The following is a 26027-nucleotide window of genomic DNA, read 5'->3' as shown; positions in this document are numbered from 1 at the left end:
AGGGAACAAAAGTTTGGTAAAGCCACACAGCGAGCTGAGGTCCCGCCCGGGCAGGGAGCTCCTGACTGGCACAGCAGTTACCTGTCCCTGGTGAAGGGTCGACTCTGACTGAACAGCCCTGTGCTGTGGGTGCACCTACACAGACACGCGTGTGGCGGGAGCGGGAACACGAAGGCAGAGCAGACCCCTCCCGCCCTGTTCCACCCTCAAAAAGGCTCCTGCGGCTTTCCCCCGGCCGAGCTGGGAGCACACAAGTGGGAAGGGAGGAGAGCACCCCCGGCGGGAGCCGCACAGCCTGGAGCAGCCCTGAGCTTTACGGGAGTGACATTGGCGGCTGACATCAGAGCTGGGTGTTTGCATTGGATTCCAGTGTCAGCGTCGGAGGAGTGGCTTAGCAGGGACACTGCTTCAATCTTCGATCCAGCTCGGTCTGGGGAGATACTCACTGCCCTGCTCTGCTCCCCTGCTCGCATCTGGCTCCTCCCTCCTGCAGCTCGGAACAGCGCAGCGTGAATCCAACAGCCTCTCCTTCCTACTATGTTTCTCGCTGAGCTACTAGAGCCTGACCGCTCCTGGTGTCCTGCCTTGGTCCAGCTGAACTCCTGAGCGCCTGGTGGCTGTCAGCGTGAGCGGCGTGGGCTTACCACCGGAGCCAGCGCCGGCAGGAGGCTGGAGAGCTGCGTTTTGTCGGCACCTTTTGAGACTTCATTGTTGCCTGATTTTTTCGAGAGCATGACTTGTTCTGTTCATCAAGGGAGCTTTCACCTGAGCGCTCCTCCCTCAGGCACCGCAGGAGAGAGAGTCTAGGAAGACAAAGAAACTTGTGATGTGGAGCTAACAGTTCTGGTTTCAGCTGGGGAAAACTTGCAGAGTCAGTGAGAAGGCAAAGGGGGAAGAATTGCCAAGGACAATGCCGGCAGCGCCTGGGAATTTGTCGCGGAACGGGACGAGCTTCCTTGCTGAAAATCCCAGCAGCATGGACAAGCCTGGCGAGCAGAGAACTTTGAACGTCTTCCTGTTCTGCCTGACTTTGATCATGGCATCCACAGCACTCCTGGGCAGCATCTATTCCCTCGTTTGCCTGCTGAGAATGCAGACCAAAAGCACGGTGTCCATGATCGTGACCTCGCTGTCCATAGATGACTTGATCAGCATCGTGCCAGTCAGTATTTTCATGCTCACTCAGTGGTCCAGTGATGTCCTCCCCCAGCCTCTCTGCACCACCTCAGCCCTGATATATTTATTCCAGGGCATTTCCAGCAACCTGAAAGGGTCTCTCATAGTTTCTTACAACTTCTACACCATCCACAAATCCGAGAAAAGGAGCTGCAGCGCTTCCAAGCGAGGGGTGAGCATGGTCCAGGCCATCCTTACCATCTGGATTCTCAGTTTGCTGATCTGCATTTTGCCTCTCTGTGGCTGGGGCAGCTACATCCCCACCTCCTGGGGCTGCTTCACCGACTGTGCCAGTTCCTACATCTTGTTCTTATTCATTGTCTACTCTCTGTGCTTCTGCCTCCTCACGGTGCTGTCTGTTCCTCTGACTTACCAGCTCCTCTGCTCGGATGAGCAGCAGCTGCTGCACCTCGATTACCAGGAAATCTCTCGAGGCTGCATCACCCCAGGGACCCCTGCAGGCTGCAGCTCCGCTACCCCGTCTCTGTCACTGCTCGACCCTGTGGAGCAAACGCTGAGGCAGCTCCCAAGCCCATGTCCAGGCTCCGAGGCAGTCTGTAGGCAAGGTGTGGCTGAGAGAGGGGCACTGGAGCCTCGCTGCCTGAGGAGCCTGCAGAGCAGGAGCCTCACCGTGGGCTTTGCCCAGAAACGCTTCTCGCTGATTCTTGCCTTGACAAAAGTCATTCTCTGGCTCCCGATGATGGTAAAGTGTCAGCTTGCTTTGCTTCCTGATGGTGTTTGAATGGGGGGGTCAGTTGGGGTGCCCTGCATTGGGGCATGAACAGCAGCTGCAGCACTTGTGCCTTGTAGTGCAGCTCCTGCCAGCAAAGTCCTGTGCAGCAGGTCTGTGTCATGACATGAGCTGAACTGTCAGCAGCTGTGGCAGAGCCTGGCTCAGTAGCATCTTACTCTGGCAGCACATCACTGGAGTGCAGGGATGGCCAGGTCCACCCTTGCAGCTGGGGTCTGTGCTTTCTGCCTCTCCTTGTGGCTGGAGTTGTGTCTTTTGCCAGCCTGGTTAAAACAAAAAGAGGAGTTTGTTAGGGGAAAAGGAGCTTTGCTTGCATCATTGTAAGCTCGGTGGCACTGGGAGGAAAGGAGGGAGTGCTGGCCATGTGCAGGCACCAGTGTGTCTGGGAGGAGGTACATCCATGTGTAGGAGTCTGCTGAGGAGAGGATGTGGCTCTGGGGCAGCCTTAGCCCTGTCCCCGGGGTGGGTGCAGCCGCTGAGCTGCTCTCATGAGGAGAATTACAGAGCATCTGCAGCACAGCCCAGGGCACTGCAGGTTCTCTGCTGTACCCCCTCAGGGGGGCTTCCCTGGCACCATGCAGGAGGCACTGAGCCAGCAGGGTCTTTGAGGTGCTCAGCTGGGGAGGTGCTTGTTGGAGTAACGCTGTGGTGTCTGCATGAGGCTGAAGTGAGGGGGGTCTGAGAAACACGGAACGAGGAGGCTCTGGCAGCGCATTTTCTCCCCTCTGTTAGCAACTAAGCTGTGAGGCTGGGCAAACAAGAATGACCACCTGTGTCCTCTCCTTGTGCCACACTCCTGGGGAGATGTCCTCTTTATTCCTGGAAGTCTCTCATGTGCCTGCAGTGATTTACATTTCAAACCTTTCAGATCCAAATGGTCATCCAGCACATCACAGGCATCCGAAGCCTCTCCTTCGAGACACTCAGCTTCCTGCTGACTCTGCTGGCTGCCACGGTCACCCCGGTGTTTGTCCTGTCGGAGCACTGGACCCACCTGCCCTGTGGCTGCATCATTAACTGCAGGAGGAATTCCTATGTGGTGTCCTCAGAAGAGCTCAAAAGTAAGTAGGGGAGGTGGCAGGAGCGTGTTGTGTTGTGTCGAGGAGAGCAGGTCACTGACAGGGGCACTGCTTTGTCCCCCTTGAATCTGTCCCTCTGAACCACAGAGGCTTTCTGCAGAGCAATGCCTGGCAGCACAGTCATGTGAGGCAGCTGGGTGGGGGTCATAGAATCAATAGGGTTAGAAAAGACCTCAGAGATCATCAAGTCCAACCTGTCACCCAACACCTCCTGACAACTAAACCATGGCTCCAAGTGCCACATCCAATGTTTTTTGAACACCTCCAGGGATGGGGACTCCACCACCTCCCTGGGCAGCACATCCCAATGGCCAATCTCTCTTGCTGGGAAGAACTTTCTCATCACCTTGAGCCTAAACCTCCCCTGGCACAGCTTGAGACTGTGTCCTCTTGTTCTGGTGCTGGTTGCCTGGGAGAAGAGACCAACCCCCACCTGGCTACAACCTCCTGTCAGGTAGCTGTAGAGAGCAAGAAGGTCTCCCCTGAGCCTCCTTTTCTCCAGGCTAAACACCCCCAGCTCCCTCAGCCTCTCCTCACAGGGCTGTGCTCCAGACCTCTCCCCAGCCTCGTTGTCCTTCTCTGGACACCTTAAAGTCAAGGATGGTGAGGCACAGAGGCTTGGCTGATTTTCTCCCAGGTCACAGCCAGGTCTTCCTGCAGAGTCTGATGCACTCAGTCCTAATTTTGCCCTCCTCTCCTGTCCTGGGAAAGGCGTGCCTTCCAACAGCTGACTTCTGCTAATCAGCCCCAGGAAACCTGCTGAGCATGATTAATGTCGTGGGGGAAATGCTGTGCTCAGGGCAAGCAAATGAGAAGAGGAGGAGCTGTGGCTTGTACACGAGCTCCTGGCCAGGAATCAGAGTGACAGGAGTGAGTGAAGGGCATGCTCCATGGGAGGGGTCTGTGTCTCACTGTGTTCATGCTGAAGAACTCTCACACAAATTTAGAGTAAAATAGAAGAAAGGTGGGTGGGGGGTGGGGGAATACAGAGGCAAGCAGTATAACAGCTTGCTGTGAGGATGCTTTCTTCTCCACAGTTCATTCTTTCTGTGGCTGAAAGGCTGTCTGTTTCTAGTAGCAGTTGAATAACTCATCCCATGGTCTAGAATGCCATTTTCGGTGCTTCTCCTTTTCCCTTCTCGGGTTTGACTCTCCGTGCCACGTTTCTTCCCTCTCTGCTCAGCCAAACGCAGGGCTTTCGAGTTCAACCTCTCCTTCCAGCAAGGCTACGGCATCTACAAGATCTCCCGGGAAAACCACCACCGCCATGGCGATGCTAGATCTGCCTCCCGTCACAACCTCTTGAGCTGCGGCTGCAGCAGCTCCCGGGAAGCCCGGCGAGGGAGCTGCTCCGCGCCCGCTCCCGGCGCCGGGGCGGCGGAGGACAGCTCCCAGGACGGCCAGGCCGCCTTCAGCACCACGGCGCTGGACAGCGGCGCCGCGGCCCGGGAGCCCCCGGAGCGCAGCCAGAGCGGCCGCGGGGAGGGGGCCGAGAGGCGCCTGTCCCATGAGGAGAGCCCCCAGCCCCAGCTCACCGACTGGGAGTGGTGCAGGAGCAAATCCGAGAGGACCCCGCGGCAGGTAAAGGAGGGGTTTGCCCTTCGTGATAAGTTTTTTTCTTCCTGGCAGAACAACTCCCTCAGCAGGACAGGAGAGCAGCCTTTTGCTGAGGCTCCTGCTCCTCGTGGTGCTGTAGTGTCTTCGACCAAAGATCATACTTAGCATTGTGTGTGTTAGATGAGCCACAGCTCCACAACTTCTCCTCTGGAGACTTTCGAGACCCACCTGGATGTGTGCCTGTGTGACCTGCCCTAGGTAATCCTGCTTTGGCAGAGGGGTTAGACCTGACCTCCAGAGGTCCCTTCCAACCCTCAGCATTCTGTGATTTGCAGATTCCTATCCTGCAATAATTTCTCACTTGTCTTCTTAATCACAGAATCACAGAGTGCTTTGGGTGGGAAGAGACTTTTCAAGCTTGTGTAGTCCAGTCGGCAGGGACATCTTCAGCTAGAGGAGGTTGCTTACAGTCCCAAACAACCTGATCTGGAATGGTTCCAGGGATGGGGCAATGACCAACCCCTTCTGGGCAACCTGGGCCAAGGTTTCACCACATTTCTTCCTTCTCTCAGGTCTGAATCTCCCTCTGTTTGTTCAAACCATCAGCCCTTGTCCTGTCACGACAGGCCCTGCTCAAAGTTCCACCTCCAGCTTTATGACTGACCCCTTTAAGTCCCAAAAGGCCACCAGAACATCTCTCCAGAGGCTTCTTTTCTCTAGGCTGAACCACCCCAACCCTCTCAGCCTGGCCTTACAGCAGAGGGGTTCCAGCCCTTGGTCTATTCCAAGTTCAAGGTCCTTGTTGGCCTGTTCCTTGTCATGCTGATAGAAGCACAGGGTCACTGATTGCTGCTGCTGCTTGGAGAGCTCTGGTTCTGCCGTGACAAACATTGTTACTGCCCTGAGGTGATGCAGGAGGCAGGAATTTGGGGCACAATCAAGTCAGAAGCCAAAGGCAGCCTGGCTGGCTGAGCTCTGAGGGTCTGGCTGTGTTCTGTGGGATCCAGCAGACATTTGGTGTTACAGTGGCTGGGAGTGAGGTCAGAGCCTGGATGAAGCCCACAGGACAGGGGGTGCAGAGGGCTTTAGGTTGGAAAGGACCTCTGCAAGTCACTTAATGCAACCTCCTGCTCCAAGCAGGGCTGACTTCCAGCCAGATCAACTTGCTCTCAACCTTTGACATGAGATGTAAGAGATGTGAGATGTATTTTCTCTCTAAAGGAGGGATCCCCCTCTCCCCCTGACAAACATGAGTTTACCATTTGGGTCAAGTAGGAATTTGTTTGCTGTTTCAAATGTGACTGATCTTCCCTTGCATGAGGAAGCAAACGCTGGCTCTGCTGCAGTGTGCAGTGAGGAACTGCTCTGTGGCCAAAAGCAAATGGTGGCTCAGGCTGATTTTCATCTCCTGCTTCTTGCTGACCCCTTGTGTGCCATGCACAGCTTCATAAAGTCAATGTATCACTAGGTTCCTTTGGCTCTCCTTGCTGTACCTTCCAGAGGAGGTCTGAAGTTTAAAAATGAAGAAAGGATAAATAAATGCCTTTTCCCACCTGCTGTGGCTGCCCTGTCACACTGTGAGGCTGTGGCTGCCCTGTCACACTGTCAGGCTGTGACTTCCAGCAGAGCAGGCACCAACATCTCTTTGTGAAGCAGCTTGCACTGACCACACATGGATGGCTTCATTTGCCCTGGGGTTCTAGATGTCACTTTTGGACCTGCATCTTCCCTGCTTGCATTACAAGGAATCCTAATCCATCCTTTTCTGACATTTTCCAAGTGATAACCCAGCATGCAGCTGCCAGGGCAGCAAGGCTCCTGTGGTCTGAAGGTTCAAGGCTGGTGAGCTGCAGGTCTGGGCTGTTTGTGACATTCAGCAGGAGGTTCCACAGCTTCACAGTGCTGACATTTGCTTTGCTGCTGGAAAAGGGCAGAGCAGAAAACTCCAGCAAGCATGGTAAAAATAACTGAGCTGCATCTCTCAGAGGTGTGCTGGGTGAGAGATCAATTTGGGCCAGCTATGAAAGAAGCTGCAAGCCTCCTGTTTTGATTTATTCTGTCTGGAAGTCCCCAGGCACCTCAGAAAAGTCACTTCTTCACTCTCCATGTCTCACCTTTGTTAAAAGAGTCTTTCACAGGATGTTAGGGGTTGGAAGGGACCTCCAGAGATCATCCAGTCCAACCCCCCTGCCAGAGCAGGAACAGAGAATCCAGCACTGGTCCTTAGCATTTATGTTATTTATGCTGCTTATACTTAATGTGTCAGTGAAGTAGGCAGCTGTGGAGAAGGTAGCAAACCTTCTGAAGCAATGGATGATTATCCCAGCAGGATAAAGCTCTCTCATCTCCACTGTATTCAGACTATGAGTGTTCCATCATAGAAAGAAATGGAGATGCTCTTAGCAGAGTGCTTCCAGCTTTCCTTTCAGTGAGCAGGACTGAGAGGACAGGAGGAACAGCAGCCACACCAGCTAAGGCTGTCCCTTACATGCTGCATTTCAGTGTGGCAAAGGAGGTGCTCAGCCTGAGAGCCTGAGAAAAACATCATCTTAGGCCTCCTGCTCATTGAGAAGTGGGCAGTAAGATTGCTGCTCCAATGCAAGGCAAGAGGAGAGGCTGAGGGAGCTGGGGTTGCTTAGCCTGGAGAAGAGAAGGCTCAGGGGAGACCTTATTACTCTCTACAACTACCTGAAGGGAGGTTGTAGACAGACGGATGTTGGTCTCTTCTCCCAGGCAAGCAGTACCAGAACAAGAGGACACAGTCTCAGGCTGCGCCAGGGGAGATACAGGCTGGATGTTAGAAAAAAGTTCTATACAGAAAGAGTGATTGCACATTGGAATGGGCTGCCTGGGGAGGTGGTGGAGTCACCATCACTGGAGGTTTTTAGGAGAAGACTTGACGGGGTACTTGGTGCCGTGGGTTAGTTGCTTGGGCGGAGTTGGATTGGTTGATGGGTTGGACGCGATGATCTTGAAGGTCTCTTCCAACCTGGTTTATTCTATGTATTCTATGTATTCTATGTATTCTTGCTCTCTCCAACTCCCTGAAGGGAGGTTGGATCCAGGTGGGGGTTGGTCTCTTCTCCCAGGCAACCAGCACCAGAACAAGGGGACAGAGTCTCAAGCTGTGCCAGGGGAAGTTTAGGCTGGAGGTGAGGAGAAAGTTCTTCATGGAGAGAGTCATTTGTAATTGGAATGGGCTGCCCAGGGAGGTGGTGGAGTCCCCATCCCTGGAGGTGTTCAAGAGGGGATTGGATGTGGCACTTGGTGTCATGGTCTAGTCATGAGGTCTGTGGAGACAGGTTGGACTCGATCTTTGAGGTCTCTTCCAACCTTAGTGATACTGTGAGGCTGTGATAATCTGAGTTCCACAACTGTGGAGGGTTGAGTTCCACAACTGTGGAGGGTTGAGTTCACAGGCAGCTCCTCTACCCTTGCAGTGTGCTGCTGCTGCTGACCATCCTGCTGCCAGCTGCCTGGTCAGAGACTGTTTTGACTTTGCTTTCTGGAAGCAGCCCAGCACCAAGGCCACAAAAAGCCAGCAGTGGTTCTTGTTACTTTTTCTGCTGTACAGGCTGCCAGTCTGTTGGGTGGAGTAGGAAGAAATGTCTGGGCAGATGAAGCTGAGCCTGAGGCAGACTTGGAGAGTTTCCCTGTCAGGAGTTCAGTGCTGGGGCTGAAGGGCAGCCAGAGCTGGAGTGGGGATGGGCTGGGGGCTGGCAGAGACTCTCTGTGCCTTAGGAGAGAGGATATGTACCAGGGGAGGTGCTGGGGGGAGAGGGAAGTTACAGCTGCTCTCTCAGGCTATTGAGTAACTCCATCCATGGAACTCCTCTTGGAAATGCTTTATTCAGCCTGTATCAGAGTCCTGGAGAAATGCCACAGCCTCCTTGGCTCGTGTGTGGCCTCTCTTCATGGCCTCTCTTCTTTTCCTAGCCAGAGCCTGAACGTGGCTCTGCTTTAGGAGTACTGCAAGTGGCAGCACAGTCTCTTCAGCAGAACAAAACCTGCTGGCAGCTGAAGGGGGACATCACAGCATGGCTCCCTGTGACTGAGAAGCAAGTGGAAGGTGCCACATGGCGTCAGAAGTGTAAGGCATTAACGAGGACATAACATTCCTTTCACTCTGGTTTGCATATGACAGGGCTTGGATTGACTCAGCTTCCTCCATGGGGGGAGGTGAAAAGTGTCACCTGTTCCCAAGCTCCTTCCTACCACGGCAGGTCCATTTTGCTCTTTCTTTAGCACTTCCCAGTGACTGTCTTCACCTACAAGCTGTGGGTTTGCCTCTCTTTCCACAGGGGGAAAAGTGAGTGCAAAGAAAAAAGCCCTAATCAAGCTGCTATCAATCTTGCCTGGCTGCAGAGCCAGCACATGGCAGGGGCTGTGCTGCTGGAAGGAAGGCAGAGGTGGGAATGCTGAGTGCAGTGCAGGGCTGTGTACCAAATTGCTGTGTTTACAGGCAAAATAACAAGTCCTCCCAGGGCTGCATCCTGAGGGCAGGGCCGTGGCTGTGTTTTTCCCATTAGCACTAATGGGAGCCAAGAGGCTGAGGCACACGCCGTGCCCTGGAGGTGTGCCCTGCTGCGTTTCTGCCCTACAAAACCAGCCTGTTCCCTTTGCTCCCAGCCCTGCAGCTCGAGCAGCAGCTGCTCACAGGTGGTGGGTGGCTGTGGTTGGCTGGCTGGCTGGAATTGCTGGCCTCTGTGCTGGGGCAGGTACAGCTGCAGGCAGAGTCTGGTGTTCTGGTGTGTCCAGAGCACTTAGCTAAAGTGTGAAAGCCCAAACCTGGTCAGCCACCTTGGCAAAAGAAACTCGAGCAGAGCAGCTTTAGATTGGATGTCAGGAACGAGTGCTTTACCATGAGGGTAGTGGAACACAGGTTGCCTGGGGAGGTGACTGGGGCCCCATCCTTGGAGACACAGAATACAGAATTAACCAGGTTGGAAAAGACCTCAGAGATCATCCAGTCCAACCTATCCCCCAACACCATCTGATCAGCTCAACCATGGCTCCAAGTGCCTCATCCAGGCTCTTCTTAAACACCTCCAGGGATGGGGACTCCACCACCTCCCTGGGCAGCACATCCCAATGGCCAAGCTCTCTTTCTGGGAAGAACTTTCTCCTCACCTCCAGCCTAAGCTTCCCCTGGCACAGCTTGAGACTGTGTCGTCTTGTTCTGGTGCTGGGTGCCTGGCAGAAGAGACCAACCCCCACCTGGCTACAGCCTCCCTTCAGGTAGTTGGAGAGAGCAAGAAGGTCTCCCCTGAGCCTCCTCTTCTCCAGGCTAAGCAACCCCAGCTCCCTCAGCCTCTCCTCCCAGGGCTGTGCTCCAGACCCCTCCCCAGCTTTGTTGCCCTTCTCTGGACACCTTCCAGCAGCTCAACATCTTTCCTAAATTGAGGAGCCCAGAACTGGACACAGGACTCAAGATGTGGCCTGAGCAGTGCTGAGCATCCTGCTCCTGCTCCTTCCCTGCTCCTGCTGGCCACACTGTTCCTGATGCAGGCCAGGATGCTCTTGGCCTTCTTGGCCACCTAGGCTCATGTTCAGCTTCTGTCAACCAGTACCCCCAGATATTCAAAGTGAGGCTCCAGAGGGCTCTGGGCAGCCTGATCTAGTGGAGGATGTCCCTGCTGACTGCAGAGGGGGTTGGACTGGATGACTTTTGGAGGTCTCTTCCAACCCAGACCATTCTCTGATTCCAGCTGAAGGGCAGCTGGCCAGCAGTGAGGACTCTGGGGTCTGAACTGCAACACCTGCAGCTGGATCCTTGTGCAGATGACTTTGTCTTGGCTGATTTTGCAGCTACCTGATTTGCACAGTGGGATGAAGGTGTAAGGACCTCCTAGCTCAAGACACAGTCCTGGAGAGGTAGAGCCCTTGGAGAGCTTCCCAGTCTGTCCCAGGGCTGATAGCAAGCAGAGGTGTGATGCTGGAACAGTGTTAGAAGGTACAGATCTCCTCAGCAAACTGACCTCTTAGCTCAGGTAAGAAACTGGGGCTGGCTGGAGAAGCCAGAAGGTCAGAAGCACCAGCATCAGAACAAGAGGACACAGTCTCAAGCTGCACCAGGGGAGGTTCAGACTGGATGCTAGGAAGAAATTCTTCACAGAGAGAGTGATTGCCCATGGGAATGTGCTGCCCAGGGAGGTGGTGGAATCACCATCACTGGAGGTGTTTAGGAGGAGACTTGATAGGGTGCTTGGTTGCATGGTTTAGTTGATTAGGTGGTGTTGGATGATGGGTTGGACACAATGATCTTGAAGGTCTCTTCCAACATTGTCTGGTCTATCCTATCCTATCCTATCCTATCCTATCCTATCCTATCCTATCCTATCCTCTTGCCAACAACTCAAACTTTATCAGAATGGCAAAGAAAATCCAACCACATTTGAGTGAAGTTGGTCTGTGGTGCTCTGACCCCAGCACCCCAAGTCCAAGCACCCAGCTTGCAGTCAGGTGAATATCCCATTAGGTCTGGGAGGGCTTTGGCCCAGTCTGCATGGAAAACTGCTGGTGCCTGTATGTTTGATGCCAGCAGCCACCTCAGTGCCCCCAGAGAAGGGAACTCTCAGCAGGACTGACAGCAGGAGGGGTGGCACATCCCAGCTGGCCTCACTGCTCGCTTTCCTTATGGGATTCAGAGAAACAAGGGATAAGAAGTCTCCAAAGCCTCTTTTTCTTCCCCCTCCTCTGAGCAACAAGTGACACCTGCCTGGTTTAATTTGTGTGGTGAAAGCAGGATTTGTTTCTTCTGCAATTTTCAGGCTTTAAGTGAGCAGCAAGAAAGGAAGGGGTGACTTTGATTTAGCTTTTTGAAGAGCAGGGTGCCAGACAAGCTCTGTGACGCCCTTGATTGGCTGTTGAAGCTGTGCCACCACCTTGGAGTGACAGTAATGGTGTTGTAGCTGGTTGGCTCCTCATCCTCTGCTCTGTGAGTGAGGAGTTTCTCCACCAAAGTGATTTCTCAGGAATAAAAGTGGCACCAAAGGAGAAGGAGGCAGTGGGGTTTATTTAATGCCTGTACAGACCAGCTGTAATTGAAAGGGAGAGAAATATGGCCCTAGTCTATCTCAGCTCCTGCACTGCTGCAGCCTTGACAGATCCCTCTAACAGCTCCTGAAATCCCAGCCCACCTCCCCTGCCTAAAGAGACTGAGTGTAAATGTGTTATCTATTTCCCACCCCCTGTACTTGAGTGCCTTCAGGCCACAGAAATCTCCCAGGCTTGCTGTATGTTAGAGGCTTGCTGATTATTCCTCCTTCAGCTTGATACCTCATCTCTGGGTTGCCTCAAGCAAACTCTTCCAAAAGACTCTCTGCACACAAACCTATTTGTGTGCCCTGCAAAGAGGAGTAGGGGGAGGCTGTGCAAATGATTACACCTGGGAGGAGCCAGCCCTGCCTGTCTGCAGCTGGGAGGTGGTTTAGCCGTGGTCAATACAGCATCTTTCTCCTTAACAACATAAACACTTCAGTAAACACCAGGCAGAGCAGAAGCTGAGTTACAAATGGACTTGCAGATTGCCTCTGCTTTCCTCAGGCCTACACAGCTGTACCCAGGCAGATTGTGGTGTTCTGCGTGGCTTCTTCCTGCAGGGCATGTTCCCTAGGATGGGAAATCAATGTAGCCTCTCAGCATCACCTTCTAACTTTGCTCCAAGGAGCACAAAGTGGTGTGGTCCCTGCAGTGCTCACTGACTCTGCTCACAGGCAAACTGCTGCTGGCACTTGCTTCAATTACACGACCAGGAGCAATACTGAGAGCAGAAGCCTTCCCCAGGAGGGCAAGGGTGAATGTAGGGGAGCTCCTAGAGTGCTTCTTTCCTTCTGTCCCTGCCATGTGAAGCAGCTGGCTCCCTGTGGCTGCTGCTTCTTCACTCAGGCTCAGATCTCTCACTTAAAGAGGTTTTTCTGAGCGCTGGATACCAGCACCCACACAAGTGGGGAAAAGAAAGCAAAAGCTGGGCTGTGGAGATGTGAGGAGGATAAGGGAAGGTTTGTGGAGCTGGCCACAGACACTGAGTGTCAGAGACTCTCACAGAGGCAGTCCTGCAAAGAGCTGCCACTGCTTGGTATCAAAGTCCCTTTCCTGAGAGACCAGACATTGGCACAAACAAGGGCAATATCACACTGCCCATGACACCAGGAGCACGCTGAGCTTGTGACATCAGCTCTGCTCTCCAAAAGACTACAGGTAACAAATGTGGGACAGCAAAGCATTGCATGAAAATGCAGTGATTGTAATGATTTCAGCATAAATAGGTGCAGAGACTTCTGGAGGGCAGCAGTGAATACAGGGAGCAAAGTGAAGCTCGTGGCAGGTGATGCCCATCGAGCCTCGTAGCAAGGACAAGCCTCACAGTAAGGACAGCCCTGGACCCATCTGAGTGACCTGAGAGCCTTGTGAGCTGCTGTCCCACAGTGCAGGGGTCACTGAAGGGGCCAGAGGCTTATTTGTGGAATATCAAAGGGCTTTCAGTGGAACCCAACAACTTCAACCCCAGACAGCTCAGTACAGCAGCTCTTCTGTCCAGGCGCTGCAGACGTTCACAACCCACCAGGACATCTTCCTGTGTGACCTGCTCTAGGTGAACCTTCTGTGGCAGGGAGTTGGGCTTGATCACCTCCAGAGGTCCCTTCCAAGCCCTCCCATTCTGTGATTTTGTGATTCTTTCCTTGGCTGCTTCTCTTGCACTTCCTCTTGCTCCTTTCCTCCCACTCCAGGTCTGTCCACGTCTGGCAGGCCAATGCCAGACACGAGTTTTCAGGTCATCTGAAGTGAGCCTCTCTATTCTTGTCATACCCCATTAGCTCTGAATTTACTGCAGTCAGCCTCTCAAAGGGCAAATCATAGCAGTAATTAATTTTGCTGCAGCTCATTTTTGTTTTCAGGGAAGTGGGAGACTAAAGGCTCTGTTTGAGAAGAGACAGAAGACACATTGTCACTGGAAGGAAACGTCGGGATCCTGACTGGAAACATGCTAAAAATAGAGCTTCTCAGCTAGAGCTGTATTCCACCAAAGTAATTAGGGATGCAAACTCATTAGAGCTCTCTTTAGATTGCTGATATTTCTGTTTGGGAAGGCAGCAGGGCCCAGGGGACTGCTGCTGGACTGGAGCACAGCAAAACCTGCTGCCTGTTCTTAGCTCTGCCACCAGGTCGTTCCACAGGCTTTGGAGAAGCACTTTCCGTTCTGGGGCCTCACATCAGAGCTCTCCTACAAGAGACAAGAGCCTGAGCTCTGCTTCCCTGCAACACAGATGTTGCACCTCTCTTGTTTATTGCAGGGCATTTGGAAGTTTGGAATTGTGAGAGCCTCTCACTGCAAGCAAGACACTGAGGTGCTGGAGTGTGGCCAGAGAAGGGCACCAAAGCTGGGGAAGGGTCTGGAGAACAGGGCTGGGGAGGAGCAGCTTAGGGCCCTGGGGGTGTTTAGTCTGGAGAAGAGGAGGCTGAGGAAGACCTCCTTGCTCTCTAAAACTCCCTAAAACACTGCACTGAGATAAGGCTTCGTGTTTCCTCCCTAGTGTCAGGTGATAGAAGGAGGAGCAATGGCCTGAAATTGTGCCAGGGGAGAGTTAGGTTGGAGAGGAGGAGAAATTTCTTTGCTGCAAGAGTGGTCAGGGACTGGCACAGGCTGCCCAGGGAGGTGGTGGAGTCCCCAGCCCTGGAGGTGTTCAAGAAACCTGTGGCCATGGCACTTGGGGACAGAGTTTGATGGTGTTAGGCTGATGGTTGGATTCAATGAGAGGTCTTTTCCAACCTGAACAATTCTGTGATTATCTTCTGCTCAGGTCTCTTAGCCAGACACAGGCATCTGGAACCAGGTGAGATGCCTTGGGGTGCCCCAAGCAGCCTCCAGCCAGGGCGCCAGGAAGTCTCCTATTAGCTCTCTGCTATATTTGGAAGTTTTTTGAGGGTAGAAGAGGAGGCTCAGGGGAGACCTTCTTGCTCTCTCCAACTCCCTGCAGGGAGGTTGTAGCCAGGTGGGGGTTGGTCTCTTCTCCCAGGCAAGCAGCACCAGAACAAGAGGACACAGTCTCAAGCTGTGCCAGGGGAGGTTTAGGCTGGAGGTGAGGAGAAACTTCTTCACAGAGAGAGTTGTTAGGCATTGGAATGTGCTGCCCAGGGAGGTGGTGGAGTCCCCACCCCTGGAGGTGTTCAAGAGGGGATTGGATGTGGCTCTTGGAGCCATGGTCTAGTAGTCATGAGGTCTTGGGTGACAGGTTGGACTTGATGATCTTTGAGGTCTTTTCCAGCCTTGTTGATTCTATGATTCTGTGATTCTATATGCTGAATCCTCTCTGGCACCTCTGATGGCCCCAGACAGCCATCTCTGGCAGCTAGCTCAGTCTCTCAGTGTGTGTGAGTTCACAGTCAGGGAGGGCAGCTCCTAACATGGGTGCCCTCCAAACAAGTTTTCCTTTTCCCCTGGATCATGGTGAAAATTCAGGCTCTTAACCACCTCCCTTCTTCCCCCAGCTGCCCTTTTTTAAACCATTTTAATGACCTTTACCACACTGCAACAGCAATTTCTTGTCCTTTGAATCAAACTGAGCTGTGAGTGAGGTGAGCCACAGCTCAGGTCATGGAGCTGTGAAGAGGTTATCTGTGATTTCAGCTGCTAACAAGCCTGACCTGGCTAAGGAGCTGCTTGTGGAGCCGTCAGCTTTCCTCTCAGGAGATGGAGTATTAATTGATAACTGTGTATGGAGGATGGAGCTGTTTGTGCTTTCTTTTCCCTGCTGTGCAGTCATCTGCTCTCTGAAGCAAAAAATTACCAGGAAATCCTGGGAACTGCTTATCCAGGCTGGCTGATGGGCTCTGCAGGTGCTAAGCACTGGAGAACTGGCACCAGGAATTTAAGATCCTTGTTACAGGAGGAACCCAGCTGCACTTCATGTGAAATGCAAAGAGAAATAATCTGCAGAAGGGTTTGATGCACCAAATGTTGTTAGCCTGGAAGGCTTTCCTGGGCTTCCTTGAGCAGAACAAATTCCTGACCACTTGTGGAACGGAGTTTGGCATCATTTTGGCATCATGGTCAGGGGGCTGAAGCATCTCCCCTATGGGAGGCTGAGGGAGCTGGGCTTATTCAGCCTGGAGAGGAGAAGCCTCTGGGCAGACCTAGTAGCAGCCTTCCAGGACCTGAAAGGGGCTACAAGAGGGCTGCAGAAGGACTGTTTGCCAAGGCCTGCAGTGAGAGGGTGAAGAGCAATGGTTTGAAATGAGAGGAGATTTAGACTGGATGTTAGGAACAAGTTCTTTACCCTGACGTGGTGAAACACTGCAACAGGCTGCCCAGGGAGGTGGCTGAGGCCCCATCCCTGATATTCAAGGTGAGGCTCCACAAGGCTCTGAGCAACCTGATGTAGTGCAGGATGTCCCTGCTCACTGGAGGAGCTTGGACTAGTTCACCTTTGGAGGTCCCTTCCAACCCAAACCATGCTTTGATTCTGAGCATCAGCTGTAAATGCATCAGGAGCAGGGTTCAGAGCTGGTTGCAGCTGCACACTCCTGACTTCTTTGTGAGCTCTCAGCTCTGCAAATTGCTCCCCAGCTCCTGCAGACACTCAGGGGAAGCAGGGGCAGTGCTCTGCACCCTTGGGAGGAGGGACTCAGCAGCATGCAGAGAGAGGCTCTACTTTGGCTGGGGATGAAATTGGAATTTTCTGTGGCTGTAGGCTCAGCCTAATAGCCCTTCATTCATATTTCACCTACCTGTAACTATCTGATGGCAATCCTGAGGGAAAAGGATGTTTTGATTTGGTTTCTGCCAGTTTGCAAGGAGAAATAAAATCACCAGTTCTGGAAGAATACCTTCCCCTTCCCCCTCCAAAAAGCCCTTGGGACCAAACCCTGATTTTGCAGGCAAGGAAGGCTGCAGAGTTTCTAGAAATGGCCTTGGTAGGATCATTTATAAACTGTAAGGGCTCTTGGTGAGGCCTTTCTCACTGCTTTGAGCACTTCCAAGTGGAAACCTTTCTGCCCAGCTCCCATGGGCCTGGTTATGCCCTCTGCAGGGGATGAAGCTTCCCTAATATCCCTCTTCCAGTGAATCCATCCCAAAGCCTGCTCAGGCAGCTGGAACAGGACAGGGGACCCTGCTCTTAAGCTGCAGTGATGAGGAGGAAGGGTTGCCTCATAGCAACAACAGCTGCTCCTGTCTTCTGTGAAATCTGGGAGGTGGATAATCTAATTTACAACAAAAGGATTTGCTGCACCAATTATGCAGAGCTGTCTCTGTTCAGAATGCAGCAGCACTCCTTGAGGAACAAGGACGTTTGTGATTTATTTCATTGTAAATCTTTGTCTTTGCCTGTTAAAAAATGCATGTGCTGGGATATGGAGTCCTCCAGTGAGAGCCCTGTCCCAGATTCTGACAGACACCACAGCCTCCAGCCCTCCCAGCAGGAGCTGCACAGGGGATGAGTCCAGCTCTGGAGCATCTGTTCCAGGAAGGCTCTGGAGGTGCTGGAAGGTGTCCAGGGAAGGGCCACGAGGAGGAGCAGAGGGCTGGAGCTGCTCTGCTGTGAGGGCAGACTGAGGGAGTTGGGGTTGTGCAGGCTGGAGAGGAGAAGGCTCCCAGGAGACCTAATTGTGGCCTTCCAGGATCTGAAAGGGGCTGCAGGAAAGCTGGGGAGGGACTTGTGAGGGTGTCAGGGAGAGGCTGAGGGAGACCTTATTGCTCTCTGCAGATAGAAGGAGGTTGCAGTGAGGTGGGGTTTGGTGTCTTCCCCTTAGTGTCAGGTGATAGAAGGAGAGGAACTGGCCTGAAATTGTGCCAGGGGAGGGTTAGGTTGGAGATGAGGAGAAATTTCTTTGCTGCAAGAGTGGTCAGGGACTGGCACAGGCTGCCCAGGGAGGTGGTGGAGTCCCCATCCCTGGAGGTGTTCCAGAAACTTGTGGCCATGGCACTTGGGGGCATGGTTTGGTGGCCATGGTGGTGTTGGGTTGCTGGTTGGACTGGGTGAGCTTAGAGGTCTCTCCCAACTGAAACAGTTCTGTGGTTCTGTGAAATCAGTTGTACAAAGGTAACTGTCTGGGATCCCCATGTGCATGTGCACAGTGAAGGAACACATCCTTGTGTGTGCACACAGAGCAAGTGTCTCTGAGTGGCTGTAAGAACAAGAGCAGCTTTCAATTCACTGTGTTCCAGCAGGTAAGTGTCTGAACTTTCCTTCACCTCTCCTAGGTGAGGGTGAGCAAGGTCTCAGAGAGACAATTCTTCACAGGATCAGAGTGCTTGGTAGCAAGGCTTCCTTGTCCTGTGTGGTTGCCATGGATTCCAAAGTGGAATGGGGTGGGTGAGAGTTAGAAAGGGCTGGGGCCAGCTGGGGGCTGCCTTTGAGAGTGCTACACATCCTGTGTGGCTCTGGTCAGACACACAGCCCTGGAGCTGCAGCAACATTTCTGCATTCATTTAGGAGTAATGAGGATTCTGTGTGTGTACCAAACAGCACTCAAAGCTGCTGAGCCACAGAAGCTGCAGAATGGCCTTTGGTTGAAGAAACACAGGGGGCTGGTTTGTCTCACAAAGCTCTCCATGCCTGGGGGTGTTTAAGACAAGACTGGATGAGGCACTTAGTGCCATAGAATCAACCAGGGTGGAAGAGACCTGCAACATCATCAAGTCCAACCTATCAGCCAGCCCTATTCAATCAGCTAGACCATGGCACCAAGTGCCTCATCCAGGCTCTTCCTAAACATCTCCAGGGATGGTGACTCCACCACCTCCCTGGGCAGCACATCCCAATGGCCAATCTCTTTCTCTGTGAAGAATTTCTTCCTAATAGCCAGTCTGAACCTCCCCTGGCACAGCTTGAGACTATGTCCTCTTGTTCTGGGGCTGGGTGCCTGGCAGAAGAGACCAACCCCCACCTGGCTACAACCTCCCCTCAGGGAGCTGGAGAGAGCAAGGAGGTCTCCCCTGAGCCTCCTCTTCTCCAGGCTAAGCAACCCCAGCTCCCTCAGCCTCTCCTCACAGGACTGTGCTCCAGACCCCTCCCCAGCTTTGTTGCCCTTCTCTGGACACCTTCCAGCAGCTCAACATCTTTCCTAACCTGAGGAGCCCAGAGCTGGACACAGGACTCAAGGTGTGGCCTAACCAGTACTGAGCACAGGGCAGAATGACTTCCCTGCTCCTGCTGGCCACACTGTTCCTGATGCAGGCCAGGATGTCCTTGGCCTTCTTGGCCACCTGGGCACACTGCTGGCTCCTGTTCAGCCTACTATCAACCAGTACCCCCAGATCCCTTTCTGCCTGGCTGTTCTCCAGCCACTCTGTCCCCAGTCTGTAGCACTGCTTGGGGTTGGTGTGGCCAAAGTGTAGAACCCTGCACTTAGCCTTGTTAAATCTCATCCCATTGGCTTTGTTGATTAGTTAGGGTGAGGTGAAGAGTTGGACTTGATGATCTTGAGGACACAGTCTCAAGCTGTGCCAGGGGAGGTTTAGGTTGGATGTTAGGAAGAAGTTCTTCCCAGAGAGATTTGCCATTGGGATGTGCTGCCCAGGGAGGTGGTTGAGTCCCCATCCCTGGAGGTGTTTAGGAAGAGCCTGGATGAGGCACTTGGTGCCATGGTTTAGTTGGTCAGATGGTGTTGGGTGATAGATTTGACTTGATGACCTCTGAGGTCTTTTCCAGCCTGGTGAATTCTGTATTGTATTCTGTACCTTGGAGGTCTCTTCCAGCCTGGTTGGTTCTGTGATTCCTGCAGGTGTTGCCCAGGTAGCCTCCAAGCCTTGGCTTTCTGAAGGTGAGGCAGGAAACAAGGGGCTGCAGGTGTGCTCTGGGTTTTGTGTCCCTCCTTGAGGGCGCTGGTCACAGCCCTTCCCTCTCTCCGCAGCGGGCGGGCGGCACCTTGGCCATCCCTCTGTGCGCGTTCCAAGGCACCGTGTCCCTCCAGGCGCCCACGGGGAAAACCCTCTCCCTCTCCACCTACGAGGTGAGCACTGAAGGGCACAAGATCGCTCCCACCTCCAAGAAGATCGAGGTCTATCGCTCCAAGAGCGTGGGGCACGAGCCGGACCCGGAGGAGTCGCCGCACACCTTTGCTGACACCAGCGTGAAAATCCACCTGGAGGTGCTTGAGATCTGCGACAACGAGGAGGCCCTGGACACGGTGTCCATCATCAGCAACATCAGCCAGTCCTCCACCCAGGTCAGGTCCCCGTCCCTACGCTACTCACGCAAGGAGAACAGGTTCGTCTCCTGCGACCTGGGGGAATCTGCCTCCTACTCCCTCTTCATCCCCTCCAACAACCCCGACAGCGACATCAACATCTCCATCCCTGACACCGTGGAGGCTCACCGGCAGAACAGCCAAAAGCAGCAGGCGGAAGGGGTTGGCTACCAGGAGGAAATCCAAGTGCTGAACAAAGCCTACAGGCAGCGGGAGGAAGATGGCAGCAGCACTTGAAAGGCCTTTGTTCTGAGACGTTCAGCCTGCTCTGACAGGCGCTGCTCCTCCTGCCTCGAGCTTCCCCAGCCTTCTGCCTCACCTCTAGATTCATTTTGTTTGGGTCCCCTGGGAAACAGAGCAAAACTCTGAATGCTGCACGGATGGGGTAACAAACACTGGAGTGCTTTACAGCTTTGCCTAGTGAATTTCAAGTGATTTCAAGTGATCTGTTTGTTTGAGGAACAGCTGTGCCTGAAAGGAACCCCAAATAAAGTCTTCAAAACCCAGCTGTGGTTGCTTGGTGGCACTGGGTGGTCTGTGGGAGCCTGTGGAAAACGGGGGAGCAGCTCCACTGGTGTGAAGTTGCAACAGATTTGGCTGACTTGCAGTTCTGCTCTCCCTGATGTGCCAGACTTGAAATGTGGAGCTGGACAAAAAAAAAACCCACCCAAATGTAGGCCAAGCTCACTTAGTTGACTAGGCAGAGGATTAAGAGATGTGTTGAGTGGTTTGATTTGCTGCTGCTCCATGCACCACTCACAGTCACACCTGGAATACAGGTGGTAAAATGTAAGCATTCACAGTCTGTAAGCACAGCAATTGAGAAGCTCCTGAGTGTGACATTTCTGTGATCAAATGTGACAAATGTTTGTGCATTTGATGCCAGTCACTCTGAAGAATCCCTCCCCACCCCCTCTTTTTATTTCCCTCCACGAGCTTTTTACCAATTAAGAAGTTTGCCAGAACCTTACAGAACATTTGCAACTCCAGACAGACCTTTATCTCTGTTAATGGAAGCATTCAGCACCAGCACAAGAGGACACAGTCTCAAGCTGCACCAGGGGAAGTTTAGGCTGGAGGTGAGGAGAAAGTTCTTCCCAGAAAGAGTTGTTGGCCATTGGAATGTGCTGCCCAGGGAGGTGGTGGAGTCACCATCCCTGGAGGTGCTCAAAATAGGGTTTGGATGTGGCACTTGGAGCCATGGTTTAGTTGTCTGGAGGTGTTAGGGAGCAGGTAATAGGTTGGACTTGATGATCTCTGAGGTCTTTTCCAACCTGGTTGATTCTGTGATTTGAAGTGTTTGAAGAGCTATGGCATCAGAATTATGGAATAATTCTTCATCTCTTATTGTCCCTAAGCAAGGCACAGTGTTGCAGTATCATCTTCCTCCCCAAGGCCCATGTGAAGCTGACACTTTCCTCAGCACAACCAGGAGACTGTAGCTTGCAGAGAGCTCCAGGAGTCCCCCTGGCTCACAGCAAGAAGGTGGCTGCAGGCTTTTTTTCTGTCATAGATAACCTGCTACCACTCCTCTTTGGATGGACCCTCCTGCTTTAGAGCTGAGTCAGGAGCTGGGAGCAAAAAATGGCTTGTGTCTCCCTAGGAGATGAGAAAGTGGTAGCCAAACTTGGAGACTGAGCTTAGACATCAACCTCAAGAGAGCGGTCTGGCTACCAAAGCTGGCTCCCAGCCTCTATCACCCTCAGGAGTATCTCTCTACTGACATATAAGGAACCTAGAACTGAGTCTAAAGCCACCCTAAAGCAAATGAATACTCTAAGTTGTGTCAAAATCAGCCAAGGCAAGGCAGAAGCAGTGGTTGGAGTCCTTAAGCCTTACATCAAATATGCTGCATGTGCCTGACCTGCTGGTGCATGCTGAGTGAGAGCTCTTTAACCAGGGTTTGTCATTCCCTTCAGTGAAACAGACTTAAACACACTCTCAGGACTTCCAGCAGTTTGATTAGGAATTGCACTGCTTCTTCCAGGAACAGACTGCATTTCCAAGTGTTCTGTGTCCCTCCATAAACATTGAGGTGTCTGCAGGGACATGCAAGGGAAAATCAGCACCAGCCTGCTCAGGATTCCTTTGTGTGTTGTGGATAGGGAGGGCAAAAGGGCCAAATGCTGCCCTCAGCACTTGCTCTGGAGGCATGCAAGCCAGCAGACAACTCCCTTCAAGACAAAGGGCAAGAGGCACAAACTGGAACACCAGAAGTTCCATCTAAACATGAGGAAAAACTTCTTTAATGGAAGGGTGACAGAGCCCTGGAGCAGGCTGCTCAGAGAGGTGGTGGAGTCTCCATCTCTGGAGACATCCAAAACCTGCCTCAGTGTGTTCCTGTGTAACCTTCTCTAGGTGACCCTGCTCCAGAGGTGCCTTCCAACTCCATCCATCCTGTGATTCACCATCAGGCCTGGCATGGTGCTCGGTGGGGCTGTGTGGGTGGGACAGTGATGCAGTGCTGGAGCAGCTTAGCTCCAAGCCTGCAGGTGGCTGTGCTGGAGATGGATCACTCTGCAAGCGGTGCTCTCCCTGGGTGCCTTTCCAAGGTGAACCCAAGGGCTTGAAAGATTGCCTCAAAGGCTTAGTTCCACCAAGATGCTGTTACACTGCAGGTCTAACAAGGAGCTACAGCAGAAGGAACCAGCAGTGGTAAGTCCATTGAATAATTCTCTATCCCTACACCTGGAGCAGGCACATTCTGCTGCCTCCAGATCTGGCTTTTGTGTCCTGTAGGAGGAACACAAAGGATCTTTTACATGCTCAATCCAGATAAAGGCAGCAGAGCTGTGATGGAGGGTGCAGTCCATCCCAGCTGCAGCTTGTCCAGGTGTCCTGCTTGCCTGGGAGAGGTTTGGACTGTGTAAAGACCAGCTGCTGATGTGGTGATCTCTGATGGGTATCCTTTCTGAAGGTTAACATTTGGAGACACTAAAATGGCTGTGACCCAGAGCTTGCCCTAGCTGCCAGGTGTTGCCTTGCTGCTGTACTAAGGCAGATTGCAGTTAATGAATCTGTAAAACCAAGAATGCACAAGTGTCTGGGGTGGTTTTTTCCTCTCCATATGCCTCACACCATTAAACAATTCAAAGTATCTGAAACCCCAGGTTGTAATTACTGAGTAGATACCAGCTCCTTGCACAGCCCAGCAGGAAACTTGCTGTTTGAGAAGCATGCTCCTGGTTTTGTTTATTCACACAAGTGTTAGGTGTCTTCACTTCCCACTTGGACTTCATTATTTAAACACCTTTTGATAAGAGGCTTTTAAGCAGCACCTTTTTTCCCCCCCCTCCCCTCCTGCTGTTTTTCCCATCTGAACTTTGAACGTGTTCCAGTGACAGCCTGAGGGCAAAGTGTTTGTCAGTGACCCTTTGGAGGGGACTTTAAAGAGCCCTCATCTCTGCTCAGACACCAAAGCAAAGGACTGGAAAGCATCCCTCAGAACATGTGCCTTGACTCAGCACCTCAGCTCTCCCCCCTCCTGCTCTCAGGATGTGGCTTGTTGAATAATGCAGAGGACAGCAAACAAGAAACTGGGAAATCATTGGTGAGATGATCTTTGGTAAGAGTCTGTCCAGTGGGGCAGGGCTTCCCAACACACACTGAGAATAACTTTAACAGACTTACAGGGGAGGGGGCGTGAAATATCTATTAATGCAAAGGGTCAGGGCCAGGAATCCCAACTGCCTCAAGTGCTTGTTCTTGTTGACAATAAAAGATACAGCCAGGGGCTGAAATGTACATTTTCTGTGCTCATCTGGATGGCAGAGCTGCCTTACAGCAGCACATTACTGCAAACACAGTAATTTCAGTAGAAATAATAGATGTTACTTATCTGTTATTTTACCTCTATAGGTCTGGGGCTGATGGATAGACTCTAGGACACGATTTCACCTCCTGGTATGTATCACTGTAATGATTTCCAAGGGGAGTGCCTGAGTGTTCTGTTCCTCTCTCTTAATTAATGTTGCAGATTTAGATGGCTCAGAGCAGAGTAAATTCTGCTTTTTCTAGGCTCCAGCCACAGCTGCTGTAAGAATTGCAGCATTCATGTCTGTGTACTCCTCTGTGTTGTACACTCCACCAGACAAGCCCATTTTGAAGCCCTTCAGTCCTTACACAACCAAGCCTGACTCAGTCCTGCCTATGGTAGGGGGGTTGGAACTGGATGATCTTTAAAATCATAGAATTAGTATTCAGCATGCCTCATTCTGCTGTGCTTTGGTGGCTGGCTTCTTTGTGAGGGCTTTTTTGGCCTCTGATCTGCACTCTGTTAAATACTGAATCATAGAATTGTCAGGGTTGGAAAGGACCTCAAGGATCATCCAGTTACAACCCCCCTGCGATGGCCAGGGACACCTCACACCACAGCAGGTTGCTCACAGCCACATCCAGCCTGGTCTCAAAACCCTCCAGGGATGAGGCTTCCACCACCTCCCTGGGCAACCTGTGCCAGGCTCTCACCACCCTCATGGGGAACAACTTCTTCCTGACATCCAATCTGAATCTACCCATTTCTAGTTTTGCTCCATCCTCCCCAGTTCTATCCCTCCCTGACACCCTCAAAAGCTTGAGGCTTTCTTGTAGCCTCCTTCAGATCCTGGAAGGCCACAAGAAGGTCTCCTGGGAGCCTTCTCTTCTGCAGACTGCCCAACCCCAACTCTCTCAGTCTGTCTCCATAGCAGAGCAGCTCCAGCCCTCTTCTCACCCTCCTGGCCCTTCTCTGGACACCTCCCAGCACCTCCAGATCTTTCCTGTACTAGGGGCTCCAGAACTGGACACAGTGCTCCAGGTGGGGTATCACCAGAGTGGAGCAGTCCCTCCCAACCCAAACCATTCTATGATGATTCTGTGATGCAATGAAATGGACCTTTCCATAATGCCCAGATGCATGTTTTCTATCTTTTCAACATCCAAATCTACAAACCTACCAAAACCAGTTGAACCTGTGATGCTTGCTTTAGAATCTGTTGGGTTTTTCCCAGCATGGAAGACGTGGCTGAAATGCAGGAGTGGGGTGCACCCACATGGAAATCTCTTTTTGCACCAAAATCCCTTTTGTTTCAGACGTGTGCACTGCTGAGGTGCCCAAATGCACTGTGAGGGAGAGAGTGGATCAAAGGGAGGAAATCTGTCAAAGCCACCTGAGTGATTCAAGGTAACCCCAGAATGTTTTTCTTCAGTAGTGTTCAGGAGATCCAAGAGACAGAACCAGCTTCTTGTTGGGACCTAACATGAGCCACAGCAACCTTTCTAAGACAAGTGGCACTTGAGAGTGTGGCCACAGCTTGCTGCTGGCAGTCACCAGGGCCCAGATATTCCACGCTGAGTGCGTTTCAGGTTAGCATCAAAGACATCTTCTGACCTGGAATATTGAAATAAGAGAACTGAGGATAATAATTACTCCAACTTATATTCACCTACAGGCCAAAGAAGGCCTCAAGTTCATGCAGGATGAGGAATTCCAGAAGCCAGGGAGTGTGCTTCCCTAGTCTGCATTAAGCCACAGGTGCAGGATGAGAAGCAAGGAGAAGTAAGGAAGTGTATTTTCTGCTAGATTTCTCATTTCTCTCCCATGCTCCCTCCTGTAACTTGCCTCTCAGGTGACGTTCCTCAGTGTCCTCCAGTCCTTGTGCTCTCTGTTCTTGGTCCTCTCCTTTTCTCTCTTTTCTCTGGCTAGCCTCACCCCAAGTTCATCCGCTCGCCGTGCTGACGGCTCCCAAGATCTTGCTCTCTGCCCCTTCCTTCTCTCTTCATCCAAACTGAAATCTGAGTTTTGCTGAGATTCCAGCTACCTGAAACTGGCTACAGCCACAAAAAAGCCCCTGAGATGTTTGCTGCACAGCCCCCCCTGAGCACGACCCCTGAGCACGGTGCTGCGTCGTTTCGCCACAGCTTGGCTCTGGCTGAGGAGAAAGGAAAAAGAAAACAACCAATCTTTAGCTTGAGCACCTAGATGGGGGTTTCCTTTGCCAGAAGCAGCTTTTCACCTAAAAAGTGGTTGGAGAATCAGTGTGTGAGGTTGTTTCAGAGTCCTGAGCGTTGGTAATTGTGAAATGAATGTAATTCATATAGAAAAAAAACCCAAAACAGACAAGGCAGAAGGGTATGTAAAGAAATGAGAGTGAAGAAGCATTTAGAGCTGCACAGTGGCATTCAAGGGAACAAAAAAGAACGTGAATTAACTGTTGAAAGGGTAATAATTCGGTGAGTAATTGTATCTCATTTGAAGGGTTTAATTTGACACCCCAGAGAACTTGGACTAAGTATTC

The 26027-nt window shown here is 52.2% G+C and overlaps 1 protein-coding gene across 1 annotated transcript; it reads left to right on the top strand.

Moving 5' to 3' along the window:
- The first annotated feature begins 789 nt into the window (after positions 1–789).
- On the top strand, positions 790–19989 carry GPR149 (G protein-coupled receptor 149). Its single transcript, XM_009906606.2, has 4 exons — positions 790–1879; positions 2796–2988; positions 4190–4587; positions 19417–19989. The coding sequence occupies exons 1-4, from the start codon at positions 911–913 to the stop codon at positions 19987–19989; spliced, it is 2133 nt and encodes a 710-aa protein (XP_009904908.2). The 5' UTR covers positions 790–910.
- The last annotated feature ends 6038 nt before the right edge of the window (positions 19990–26027 follow it).

The sequence above is a fragment of the Dryobates pubescens genome, chromosome 13 (assembly GCF_014839835.1).
Source record: "Dryobates pubescens isolate bDryPub1 chromosome 13, bDryPub1.pri, whole genome shotgun sequence".
Lineage (NCBI taxonomy): Eukaryota > Metazoa > Chordata > Aves > Piciformes > Picidae > Dryobates > Dryobates pubescens.
This window is presented reverse-complemented; position numbering and strand designations above follow the sequence as displayed.

What these genes read in the sequence shown, in the direction of transcription:
- GPR149 (XM_009906606.2), top strand. Translation starts at nt 911, where the DNA reads ATGCCGGCAGCGCCTGGGAATTTGTCGCGGAACGGGACGAGCTTCCTT. An exon ending in TTCTCTGGCTCCCGATGATG is followed by an intron (nt 1,880 to 2,795) that starts GTAAAGTGTCAG and finishes CAAACCTTTCAG; the next exon opens with ATCCAAATGGTCATCCAGCA. An exon ending in GTCCTCAGAAGAGCTCAAAA is followed by an intron (nt 2,989 to 4,189) that starts GTAAGTAGGGGA and finishes CTCTCTGCTCAG; the next exon opens with CCAAACGCAGGGCTTTCGAG.